At 36.0% G+C, this 12,500-nt stretch overlaps 1 protein-coding gene across 2 annotated transcripts in view; it reads right to left on the bottom strand.

Annotated features, from left to right (window-relative positions):
• Window positions 1-12,500, bottom strand: part of LOC138059412 (retinoschisin-like) — a 143,100-nt gene that overhangs the window by 120,734 nt on the left and 9,866 nt on the right. The window contains exons 3-6 of one of the 2 annotated variants that reach the window (XM_068905010.1): window positions 12,110-12,251; window positions 11,814-11,954; window positions 6,262-6,496; window positions 2,438-5,901 (exon numbers count right to left, since the gene is read on the bottom strand). The exons of the other annotated variant lie outside the window; for it this stretch is intronic. Of the exons in view, the coding sequence (XP_068761111.1) occupies window positions 5,859-5,901; window positions 6,262-6,496; window positions 11,814-11,954; window positions 12,110-12,251 (561 nt within the window). The 3' untranslated portion in view covers window positions 2,438-5,858. Of the gene's footprint in view, window positions 1-2,437; window positions 5,902-6,261; window positions 6,497-11,813; window positions 11,955-12,109; window positions 12,252-12,500 lie in introns of those variants that run through there. 2 annotated transcript variants of the gene reach the window in all.

Genomic DNA, 12,500 nt, shown 5'->3' with positions numbered 1-12,500 from the left:
TATCGCCCGGTAGAATCAGTCAACAAAGACATCAGTTAAAATTGAAAAATTTACATTGCAATATTCTTCTTCTTCTTTGTTTAAGTTCTCAGGAACCTATCCGGGAAGTTGATCTGAGGGTACTGAAATCAGACAAGGAAATAAAAACTTGCAGACGTCGGTATGTTCACTTTTCCTTCAAATTGATATTTGTCTATTTTCTGCGTAAGCTTTGCAAATTTTCAGAGGAATGGATAGAGTTTCTTGATGCACCTGCAGGGCTATTGTTTTTTCCCCATTATAACAGAGTCCTATCCGGACTTTAATGGAGGAGAGATAAGTGCTCAAAAAGTATAACTTAATCCGGTTAAAATTCTTCTCGGGTATAAGCCGCTCCGTTTATATAACATCCAAAACCCTCTATATACTAGCTAAAAGGCTCTTGAGTACACCAAGAAAATACAAGCGACTCGTGGGATATTCCACGGTATATCACTCGAAAACATTGCATAACTATTTTATACCATGCTACAGGAAACACAGTGGCCAGCAAGGCACGATGGGAAGGTTTGGTGGACTACTAATGAATATACAACGGCTTTCCTGCATTCTGATTGGCTGTATTTTCCTATGGCATGGTATAAAAAGATGTATAAGCCAACGAATAATGTACCGTACTTACGTGATTACGACGGAAGCCACAGCAAGCTTAAGTTAAACTCCGCTTCTTAAACAGATCTCAAGAAAAATACAACACTAGTAGCGGTGATTAACATAGTGCATGACGCAACGCATTTTTATAAACTTGAATTTTCGTTTGCTACAGCAAACATTTATCTGGCTTCTCCGTCTTCTCAATTAAGCTTCGATGGCCGGCGAACTTACTAGGCGCAGGTTTTATAGAAGATAAATTTATTTGAGAGATATGGGGATGAATAATCAATCAATAAGGGGACAATTGCTTTACATTTTACGGACAATAAAATGGGCAGTTCCCTTTCCACATGTAAACTATACCATAACGTTTGCCTTTCACCAATTACATCCCAAGCCCTACCTTGTTGCACCTCCTGAACATAATTCTTGCAGCCATTTTGATTGACGTTCAAAAGCTATGCTTACCAAAGGTTATGTGTCAGTAGGTGAAACAACACTTGACCGTGAGTATGAGTCTTTGAGTCTGAATTGATCTCGCAGGCAAAATTTCATCAATAATTAGGTAATAGGGAGCTTAAGCACGCAACGTTTTTGAACACCGACGCCAACCGGAAGTGATCTGTTTTCCTGTTTACTTTGTCTTCACACTACCACGTTTGTATTGTTAAGTATGTTTCACCAGTAGAGACGACAAGATTGAAAATCTCGGAAAGATCGCTGTTCGGGCATGGGAAATGTTCACTTCCGGTTCGCGTCCGTGGCTCAAGAAAGTCACGTGCTTCAGCGCTCTAATGCAAACCAAAAATACGGTGAATCACGGTGACCCCCAATGGACCTTTGTCACCCGGCGTCCATGCTGGTCAAACACAATAGAGTTCGTACCCGAAGCCTCTAGTTGATTCACGCTTGGAAGCGAGTTCAGGGGATGCTGAACAAAAGTTTTCAATCCCTCGGGATTGTCGCCACGGACGATTTTTATCCAAAAGTAACTTTTTTAGAATTCAAGGACACGGGACCCTGGCCACTCCAAGGCAGGAAGTCCGCAAATCACGGGCTTCCGGCTCGTCTACGCTCGCTCAGAAATTTGAAACAACAGTGGTTGTCAACGGTTACAAAAGTGGATCTTTCACTACGACTGCGCATAAATTGGAAGTGGCCAGAGTCCGTGTTCTCGCATTCTCGTCACCAGAGCCTCGGATAGACCCAAGGCTCTGGGAAACTCTATGCAGGAGAACATGCGCCGTAGGGTTCTCATAGCCAAGAATTGGCTATTTGAACCTTAACAAAAGCGGACTTAAGAGACGAGATTGGGCAAGGGGGTATCGATTCTCGTCACCAGAGCCTCGGATCTTATATCTGCGCATTACCTGAGAACATGCGCCGTGGCCCGGGTTATGGAGCGTTTTCACTCACGTGACCAGCAACCATTTTGTGTTACTGAAACAAAAGAATGTATTTGCATAAAAATAGAGTTCAATCCCCGGAGGATTAGTTTGGTTCATCATCATGGCCGCCATTTCTTTGTTTTCGAACACCAACATGGCCGCCGTAAGATCATGACGCTCTGTAGCCAAAAATTGGCTACTTGAACCTTATAACGCCTGCTCACTCCTCGGGCTAACATGAATGCACCAATCAGAGACGTCTCTCATTGTTCTTTACAAAAACCAACGAGAAGACAGTTTGTTTCAGGGTCTTCTCTCCCTCAATCATGCGCAAAAGAGAAGAGAGAGCTCTGGGGTCGAGATTGGGGGCTATCTTCCAAGAACTCACTTTTCTGAAAAAAGGTAAGAGTCGTCTGCGTGATTCAATACTTTTATTAACCTCTAAATATCGCTTTGTCAACAGACAAATCATAAATACTGGTAGCCATTTTTGCACATGCCTTTCTTTAACAGTGTGCCAAATGAGTATTCAAGGTTTTAATATTTAACCCCTTTGTGGAACAGTGTAAAAGTTAAATTTTTAAATAGAACCTTCTCTAATTAACAATTAATCACCCAGAGGTGAATATCGGTAAATAAAAACCTAGACGAAGTCGAGGTTTTTAAATTCCCCGATATACACCGAGCCTCAGGTAAATAATAATGTTTTAGTATAATTACATAGGTGATCATTTGAAAATTTCTTCGTTTGTCACCTCGACAAAACAGCCGGTTTGAAAAAATTCGCTTAGGTGTATATTGCGTAATAATCACCTCATGTGCGACCAATCAGCGCAGAGAATTTCAATAATCACCTACGTAATTACATCAAAATCAAAATAACCCCAATTAAAAAAAAAACCTTTGAACCCACTGGATCAGTGTACAAAGATTCCATCTTAGAGTTTCTTAACAGTTCAGAAACAGAATAATCGATTACACGGAACAGCAGTAATTTAAATTTTACCTAGACTTGAACTGAATAAAAAAATACCACAAGAGTCAAGACTTCTGCTGAGAAGCGGAACTGGAAATCAACGATTAACAATTGATTTGCTTTTAATCAGCAACATTAATGTAATACAATATTCGCACATGTCCTCTCTGGACCATTGCACAAACATCCACGAGGAAACAAACAAAGATAAATTAAAAGCTCCCCAAGTCTGCTTCTGTTATTCTTTAACATGCTACCACAGATTTTCTTTACTCTGCAAACAGTAGCTGTTTCTTTTTTATTTACCAGAACCTATTGCGACTATGCAAGCAGAACAGCCTCTACTTAACTCTCCTAGACATTTTAAGTGGAAGTTCACCTCTGCATGATTGGCTGAAACTGATCACGTGTCGTGATACAGTTTACTGGTTAAGATTAAATTGCACCAAACGCCTCATTTATGTCCCTTGGATCAAAATCTGCTCAGCTTTTAAATCGATGCCAAAAAGAGTATTAATTGGAATAAGTAGTTGACTTTCTTCGACAAAACACTCGATAAAATGCCGCCTGTTTGTTTCCTACACTAGTGACACAAAACTTTGAAAACAAGAATGCAAAGCAGTTTGTAAGGACGAATGTAGAAGAGACCCATATCTTCTTTCACTATCTCGGTTGGGCGTCAAGCAACCGCCAGTTTTTCTATTTTTAAAATTTTGTGCCGGTGATAACAGCGAAATGTGATTTCTTACGATAGACAGATTTGAAAGATCTTTCTTAACCATGAAAAACATTTGAAGTTTGATGCACCTATCTTTTTGTTGAAAGCACATCTACAACTGGTTCTTTATAATTCAATTATGAAATTATAGTTTTTTTAAAAATCTTATACAAATTGTTTTCACACACCCTCTCTAGGATGGTCGAAAAGTAAAACTGAAAAAAAAAAAAGCCGTTGAAGTAGTTAGAATACTATCTTCATTTAAATCATATGTACATAGTCTCTCTGGAATAGTGTACAAAATATATTACTTCCTTTAGGATGCTATCCTTATTAAATAAATCATATGTACATAGTCTCTCTGGAATAGTGTACAAAATAAATTACTTCCTTTAGGATGCTATCCTTATTATTTTAATCATATGTACATAGTCTCTCTGGAAAAGTGTACAAAATATATTACTTCATTAAATTATTTGTTTTAGAATTAAGATTTCGTTTGTTATTTTTAAATCTTATTTGTACATAAACTCCCTGGGTTAGTGTACAAAAGCTAAAAAGGCGAACACAACATAAGCTGATGATTCGATTATCAATGCAATTATAAACGTTTGACTGTCCATAAACTCTTTGGCTTAGTGCACAAAATTACTTGAAAAAAAAGTTAACAATATTGTAACTATTGAAAAACAACCTATCGCTAAATACACTGAATCTAAGTCAGTTGATCCCTTTTCTTTGTTGCAAATTGTTTGTGTGAAGAGTAAAATTTGATGTTCCACTTTAATGTGGACATGGAGCAAAACCCCCATATGGAAATGTGTTTATAATATGATGAGAACTGATGATGACAATGAAAAAAAGATAAACGATACTGAAAGACAGCTCTTGAAGCAAAATTCCGATCCCACAATTAAGGTATTCTTTGAGAATACTGAAATGTTGTGCATTGCATGTCCACTCTGGAACAGTGTACAATAATACAAACAGCATGGATACCATGCATCAAATTATTCTTTATGGATTAATTTAACAGAATTTAACTTCATTAAGAATTTGTTTGATTATAGGTTATTGTTAACAATCAAGGCCTTTTGGCAGTGGCTAGGAAGGAGTGACAATTCCTTACATCAATAGAAGAAAAGGAAAATTCTCCAAATGGTGATAACAGCTATTTACTGAAGTGGAGGTGGCTAAGTGGAGGATATATACCGAGCCACAGAGCAACCAATACTGAGATGAATAGTTGCTATCCACCGTTTTGAGGTATAATTATGTTAACTTATGCATTGCTAACGCTAAGTAACGTCAAACAAACCGTTAATAAATGATTGTTTAGTTACCGGTAAGCTAATTAAAGAAAAGTTGTTCACTCAATATGATTACTGTAAAATAACATTCTACAATTAACTACAGTATCAAAAGCACAACATAATTTCATTTACCTATGCATGTCTACTCTGAAACAGTGCTACTGAGACAGTGTCTACTCTGAGACAGTCCAAACTAAAACATTCTTCCCTCAATAACAAATTTACATATTCTACAATTAACAACAGTATCAACAGCACAACACAATTTGTGGTGGCACCGGCTGAAAATAGAAAATTTGTTTATGATTTACGGAGTGAAGGCGAACAGAAATGATGTGTCTAGAGCCTGTATTCCCACCTAAATAGTATTATATTCATGTGTTGCCCTTTGCTAATAGGTAATTTACCTTATTTAACTTAGATATAGAATACAAATTAACTTTCTTACATCACAAACATTAATTCGAGTCATGCTAAATTATCAGGAGATCTATGCAGGCATTTACCAAGGCTCACACAGGGCTTGCTGCTGTAACCACCCATACAGATCTCCCAGAGGCTGAATTACATGTAAATGGAAAAGTGACCTATTCATTTATAGAATTGACCTGGCTAAACACTAACTTTGACAATCTTTCAACTGGCTTCGAAATGAAAGTACGCAAACATACCAGGAAAAAAGTGAAAAGGAGAGAGAAAAATGAGTGGGATCCATGTTTATAAAGCTACAAAATTAATTTTATTACTTTGATGTCTTGTTACTCTTGGTGGCTTTGCTCCCTCAGTGTAAACAAAACATTCCAGCTCAAGACATTGTGGATGTAGCTGCTTTACAATAACTGTTCTTTTACTTCTGTGCTTGAATATCTACATCTAATGAAAAAGGAATAAATAGACAATAAATCCACTAAAGTCTTCAAACATCTCTATGGCTGCCTCACTTGATTGTAGCCAGCATATTCTGTAATTACACTGGAAAAATGCAATTGAGTGGCTTTTGTTTTTGACAAAAGTTCTTTAACACCATAAAGATTATATTCATGCCAATAAAGTTCATAGCCATTTTATAGAATTAGGGTTTGGAGACTGATAGTTGTCACAGATGCATCCTCACTTTCAGACATCTGCCCAGCTCAACCATGTTCAAATACCTTTCTTCCAACATCATCTATTGGTGATGAGTTTAACCTTAAAATGTACTATTTAAATGAAAGCTACATTGTATCAACTTACTGTTTTCTCCGGTGAAGGTAAAATAAAAGTAACATAAGACAGACTGCCACACCAACACCAACGATAACCAGGACAATATTCCTTGTACGGTAGAGTCTTGTATTAGAATCATCCAGGTCCACCTGTGCAGCTACATTTATTACTGCAGTAGCATTGGCAATATGTCTTGCAGAGGCAATGGTTTCTGTCACTTTTGGTGTGGTTGTTGGAAATGTGGTACTATGAACTGGTGCACCTGAAATTAGCATCACAGATTAAGTAAAAGGACCACACCAGAATCATGATGGATCAATAATACAATTACAGTAATTTGCAGGTGGAAATATTATTAAGATCTTGAAAGATGGGTGTTAACTAAAGATAAGATCTTAGTAAGACCTTGCTTAAATTTTATTCTTAACAAGATGAGCGAGCCAAATTGTTTTTTGTTTACAATACTTTGCTTCAGGAATGTGTGGAATGTCTGAAAAACAAAATCATGAAAGAGAAAAAAAAAATACTGGAAAATCCTGCTGAAACAGCTTTAAGATGAACAGTTTTTTCCCTATGTTCAAAAATAGACTCCATTAATTTTGATAACTGGTGACCAATGCAGTCTACACTTCAAATTTACACAATTTCACCAACTATTCTACGAGGACATTTCCATACTATCACCCAAGTTGGAAGTATTGGAAATTTCTGGGAGTCAAAAACTTGGGATTAGTCTATATGGTTATTAAAATACTCTAGAAATTGCTCAAACAGATCTTGGACAGGCCACAGACAACAAAATAGGAAATATGAAGTCACGCTTTACATTATTCTATGAAGAAAGCTTTTATGTCACCATAATCTGAAGATTGAAAGTCCAGAAATTTTGTAAATACACGTATATTACCTCAATTTGTGTGCTAAATCACAATGATACATGTAAAGCTTTTAAATACAGTAAACACCCACATATAAGACCCTAGATTTTTCTGAGTTAGGCTAAATAAAACTGGTATTTACGGTAGTTTTAGGCGATCTAGGTTCTTATTTCCACAAAAGATATGTACTCTTCAATGTATATGGTATGACTGAATTCATCTGATGAGGATGCTGATACCTTTATATTTCAAAATCATGAAAAATAAGTTTTAAATTAGATCTGTGAAGTTAAAGTGCAATTTGTTCCAGTTACCTGAAATTTCAAGGTCATTTTCTAAAATAAGAGCATGTTTAATATTTTAGGCTAACCTGGTTCTTATCTAAGGGGGGTCTAAAACGAAATTTTTTGGCTAACAGGTTCTTAAATTCTAGGTTCTTATATGCGGGTGTCTACTGTAGTTAAGCTTCCTGAAAATGTTGAATACATAATGAAATAAGAGATTAAATATTTCACACTACAAGACAGCAACGAAACTAGAGAGAGACTATTTTCACCTTTCAAAAAAGGTTTAAAAAACAGTGAGTCCCCCATGAATCTTGTTCAACTTCCCCTTTTCAATCAATTCAAATCAGCCATCTTCAATAACAGGTGAGAAACTGAGAACAAATGAACCACCTTATGCTCTGGTCAGCAGTCACCAGAAGAGGAAATTGGGCGGTTCGTGCGATGATTCAATCTTTTACATGTACATTTGTATCAAAGCAACTTTTGGTTGTTTTAGGCGAGGAAAGCGCTGATCCAAAACAAGAAAATGTTGGTAACGATTCCTTTACAAGAGGTACAGACTGTAAGCTGTAACTATGAGAATATACACTCAGTTTATTTTGAATCTGGACATAGTTAGTAGAGGATCTATGATCTGGACTGTCTCTAAAATTTACGATTTAGCATTCAAGTGTTTTCACACATTCAAGTTGACAAATCTTTTTTCTTGCATGTTTTAATCACCCAGTAGGCAAATTACTAAACTTTCAGCTAGCCAATAAAAATGTTTTAAAAGTAAATTACGATCGGAGAATGCTTCCATAGCGTGCAAGATTAAGAGCTCTCTCATGCTGTCCTTTTTGATTAAAATGCTGCCCATAACTATGGTGCTCAAACATGTAAATCATGCTTTTCTTTTATAAATTTGTACTTTAGCTTCCAGAATTCAACTAAATTCTGCAAGCAAGAAATACTTTTTCTTACTTTCCCAGACATGTATCCAGCTTTTCAAATTTGGGGTCTTCTGGACCCCTTCTTCAAAAAATTGGGGTTCCATTGCAAAGTTTTGGAGGTCCAGCTTACTTCGCCACTGGATTCTCTGTCATTTTGCTCACGATAAACATCCAATGCTTGAGATTCGCCTGGAAAGCATGCAACAAACTAAACTTTGACTGAAATGTTAAATTATCATTGGCACATCGAAAGTGTCGCCGATTGTCTTGCGTAAAAAACAGCTCAGGTAATGTCACGTAACATGTGGGAATTAAACAAACCTTCCTCAAGCTGGACATATAAATTGTTGACAAAATGAAACCATTCGACTACAAAATCCGAAAATAACAGCTTACATGTACCTTGAATATCCTAAACCAGAATCTTTAATATCAATTATTGTAAGTGTACAATACAATACAATAACTTTATTAATTTTAAAAAGAAGAACTGAGTATCAATTAACTCAAGAATGTATTAAAAGTCGGAAGCCAATTGAGTTAAAATAATATTCTTTTATTCAACACAAGGAAAAGTTTCAGTTTAATCCAAAACATCATTTCAATATACCATAATTATACTGTTTTTAGCTCAATGCCCACACAGTTTCAACTTACATGTAAAAACTGTTGCCTGCAACCAATAAAAGTTTCGATGGTGACAAAGCTCAGCTGCATAGTTCAGTTGACCAATTTGGTGAAGTGCAATATCAGAATAAATGGGGACTGATAAGGCAATCACTGAATCAGAAAGAAGTGTTTACAAAATATAAAAGATGTAAATAAAACTAGTTTACCTAAATGGTAGAAATGCTGCCATTAGGGGAACCTTAAATTAAGGGAAATGTTCAATTACCCTTGTGGTAATTTAACAGCAATTCACAAGTTTCCAGTTCAGTGACGTGTTTCATTTCAAAAATGCAGTATTTTGAATTTCTAATTGGTCACCTTGCGTAACGCCATGATACTCAGTGATACAAAGCTATTTTGGTTGGGAAAAAAAAGTCTATACCTATAAATCTAAGAAGCTGGGGCCTTTCAAGTAGATTAGGAGATTTGTTCATACACATGTATCTTATCTCATGAGTGAAAAGTAAACGAATTCCAAAGTGAATTCCAGATGTTTTTGTTGATTACGGGCCGCCATATTGGTGGAATACATGGCGTCTATAACATTTTGCTTCCTACAATATTCCAAGTTCTTTTTGATTGAATGATCTTGAATTTACCGGTATTTTTCTGTTACGTGACACTGAAACTAACTATAGTTTGAGGATAAGAAAACAACAGGCTAAAATCTTCTGTGTAACAACATACTGCGCATCTTAATTCCTCCATTTGTGCATAACCACAATTCCTTATGCCTTTGACCACAATCCCTTGCATTTCCTAGAAAAATGTGTTTTTCTCCCAATTAGAGAGCTGCCTTGTTTTTTCGCTTCAGGTTCACTCACTGCGGCAGGAATAATCTTAGAAATAGCTAAGAGAGCATATAAATTGAACTTGGCCTGAAAATGCAGCTTCTTGTGGTTGGACGTTTGTCCAATTTTATGCTAAAATCCAAACAATTTTTATTTTAAAGAATCAATAGAAAGTAGAAAGTGGAACGTATCAACATGAATTTAGATAAAATTCCACTTTGTTCTAAGATCACAGTACACTTTTCTTTCAAAAGAAGTGTCAATTACTGTAAGTGTGAACTTGAGAAAAGAGTCTGGACTTAATTAGCTGTAATATTTCAAGTCAAGTTCAAGATTAGTTAAAACGATGCTTGTTAGGGGTCCTGAAGCACTTAGTGCATTCAGTCTATTGCTTCCAAAATCTTTTTACAAAATCATTGTATCTGATCTTACGATATTGACAATATTGCATTTTTTTTTACAGTAAATCACTCCAATTAACTCAATCAGACATTAATTTTTCTTACAAAAGTACATGTAGTCAATTTGTGGTTATGCTGGGTGTTAAAGACAGCCCTGTGATACATGTGTAGGTATGGAGAGCAATATTCCTCCAAATGGACACTTGCAAATGCTGCACATTTTCAATATTAAAAGTATTATGTAGTATTATTTTTTGGTACCATTTAGAGAAGTCAAAGGACACTTTAAATTAAGGTTATTGACAACAGCAAGACATATTTCTTTAATGCAAAGAAACTAGTAACAGATGGTTTCAGAGGTAGAAGACAAAGATAGAAAAAAAGTGCAGTGTCTTCATGTTTCCCTTTTGAAACTTGCTAATTATTGTAGGTCATAATTAAATCAGCGTATTCTTTGGCTAACACAAAAGAAAAGGGCCTTTACTAGCAGGGAGAAGTTTTTAGTCTGCATTTAGTGAATTTTGACCAAAAGTCTTACATGTATTACTCCGTGACACTTAAGCGAAATTACTGCCAGGGTTTCTGTAAATGATATAAAAGTCATTGTAATTTGTTGTTACAATTATTTCATAAGTATGGTATGGATATATCTAATAAACTGTTGGTGGAATCTTCTTTATTGTGTTTCCTTTAAATTCAGCTCTCACAAGTCTCACGTTTTGTGATTAGTATCAATTCATAATCTTATCACAATTATTAATTAAGAGTTTTGCTGACTCTTGCAAAAGTTTGAGGTTGTTATTTTGCCTGGCTTCACAATGATCCAAGACAAGATTTTAGATTCTTCCAATGTTAATGCCAGTGGTTCTTCAACATGGAACCAGAAAGATCCTGTTAGATCTTGCTTAAAAAGAAGTTCCTGAGTAAAATTTTTTTCGGACATTTTCAAGGTCATGTCAGAAACTTCTAAGATTCTTTGCAAGCCCTTGCAATTTCCTTACTAAGGTTTCTCATCAGATCTTACCAAGATCTTGAAAGAAAATCGTAAGTATCTTGTAAGAATCTTATTTAAGGAATATGATAAGGAATACGATAAGAAATTTAATAAGAATCTTAATAAGATTTCCACCTGGGACTCAGGTAGCCCTTACTTTGACCAATTTCAGGCAAAAGTCATCTCTCAAACTACCATCTTTATAATATGAAACTTAACTGTTTTCTTGCTCAGTCTTGAGGGAGAGAAATAGCTGCAAACGTCTTTGACTTGAAACCTTTCCCTCTCACGATGCAGAGGGATTTATGGTACCACACATTCATACAGGGTACATGTAATTGTACAAGTAATTTGGGGGTTTATGAGAAACACTTGACAGACCATTTGGCACCACTGTACCACAAAATTATTATGACACCAAGTGATAAAAATCAAAAGACATTACTACAAAATATAAAAAAATAAATGCAGAGCAGAAAAGAAGCTAAGGCCTTTAGAGTTAGTCACTACCATGTTAAATTATTGGACATGGCCATTATGGAGAGGACTAGAGAGAAAACGAAAAACACAGAGTAAAACACCGAGCATTATTAATAGTTTATCAACTGACTGGTGTTTCATCTTTACCTGTAGTACGAGGTAAATCAGTGATGGCATTCTTTGTATTTGAAGTTGTCCCTCTGGTGGTTGGTTTGAAATCTTTAGACGTTGAAGGACTGGTAACAGTTGGACTTGTTGGTGAATGTGTTGTGCTCAGAACAGTAGAAGCTACAAAAAGAAGTAATATTTAAAAAGAGGGTTTGACTGAATTAGACTGACTTCATTTGTTATTACAAGCACTTGACCACGTGCAATTTTTCATGGCTGTAATTAATTCAATCAAAAAGCGTAAGTTTTGATGGACAAGTGGCATATCAACTTACAGTTTGAGCAGCCATACAGCTCCATTCTCATACATATTCTGTAATTGTAGTTCAGAGGATAGATTCTGATGTATCTGGCAAATATCGCTGGAGTGAAAGTGTGCGTCACTACTGATCGGCCATCATGATTTCCATGCATCACCTGCAATGTGATAAAGAAAATATTAATTTTATGAAAGAGTTTAACAGCATAACAGTGCTCAAATTTAGACAATGGCTAGTTAACACAAAAACATACATTAAGAATATATTTTCTTTGGGACAGTACAGCAAGTACAGCAATGATGCAGCTCAACAAGGTCGAAGCGAAAGCATACTATGGCATCTCTGGCTGCAGCTATGCGATCCAGGTGTGACCTTGGAGCACAGCTACAGCCAACTGGAATCAGCT

The sequence above is a fragment of the Montipora capricornis genome, chromosome 8 (assembly GCF_036669925.1).
Source record: "Montipora capricornis isolate CH-2021 chromosome 8, ASM3666992v2, whole genome shotgun sequence".
NCBI lineage: Eukaryota > Metazoa > Cnidaria > Anthozoa > Scleractinia > Acroporidae > Montipora > Montipora capricornis.
This window is presented reverse-complemented; position numbering and strand designations above follow the sequence as displayed.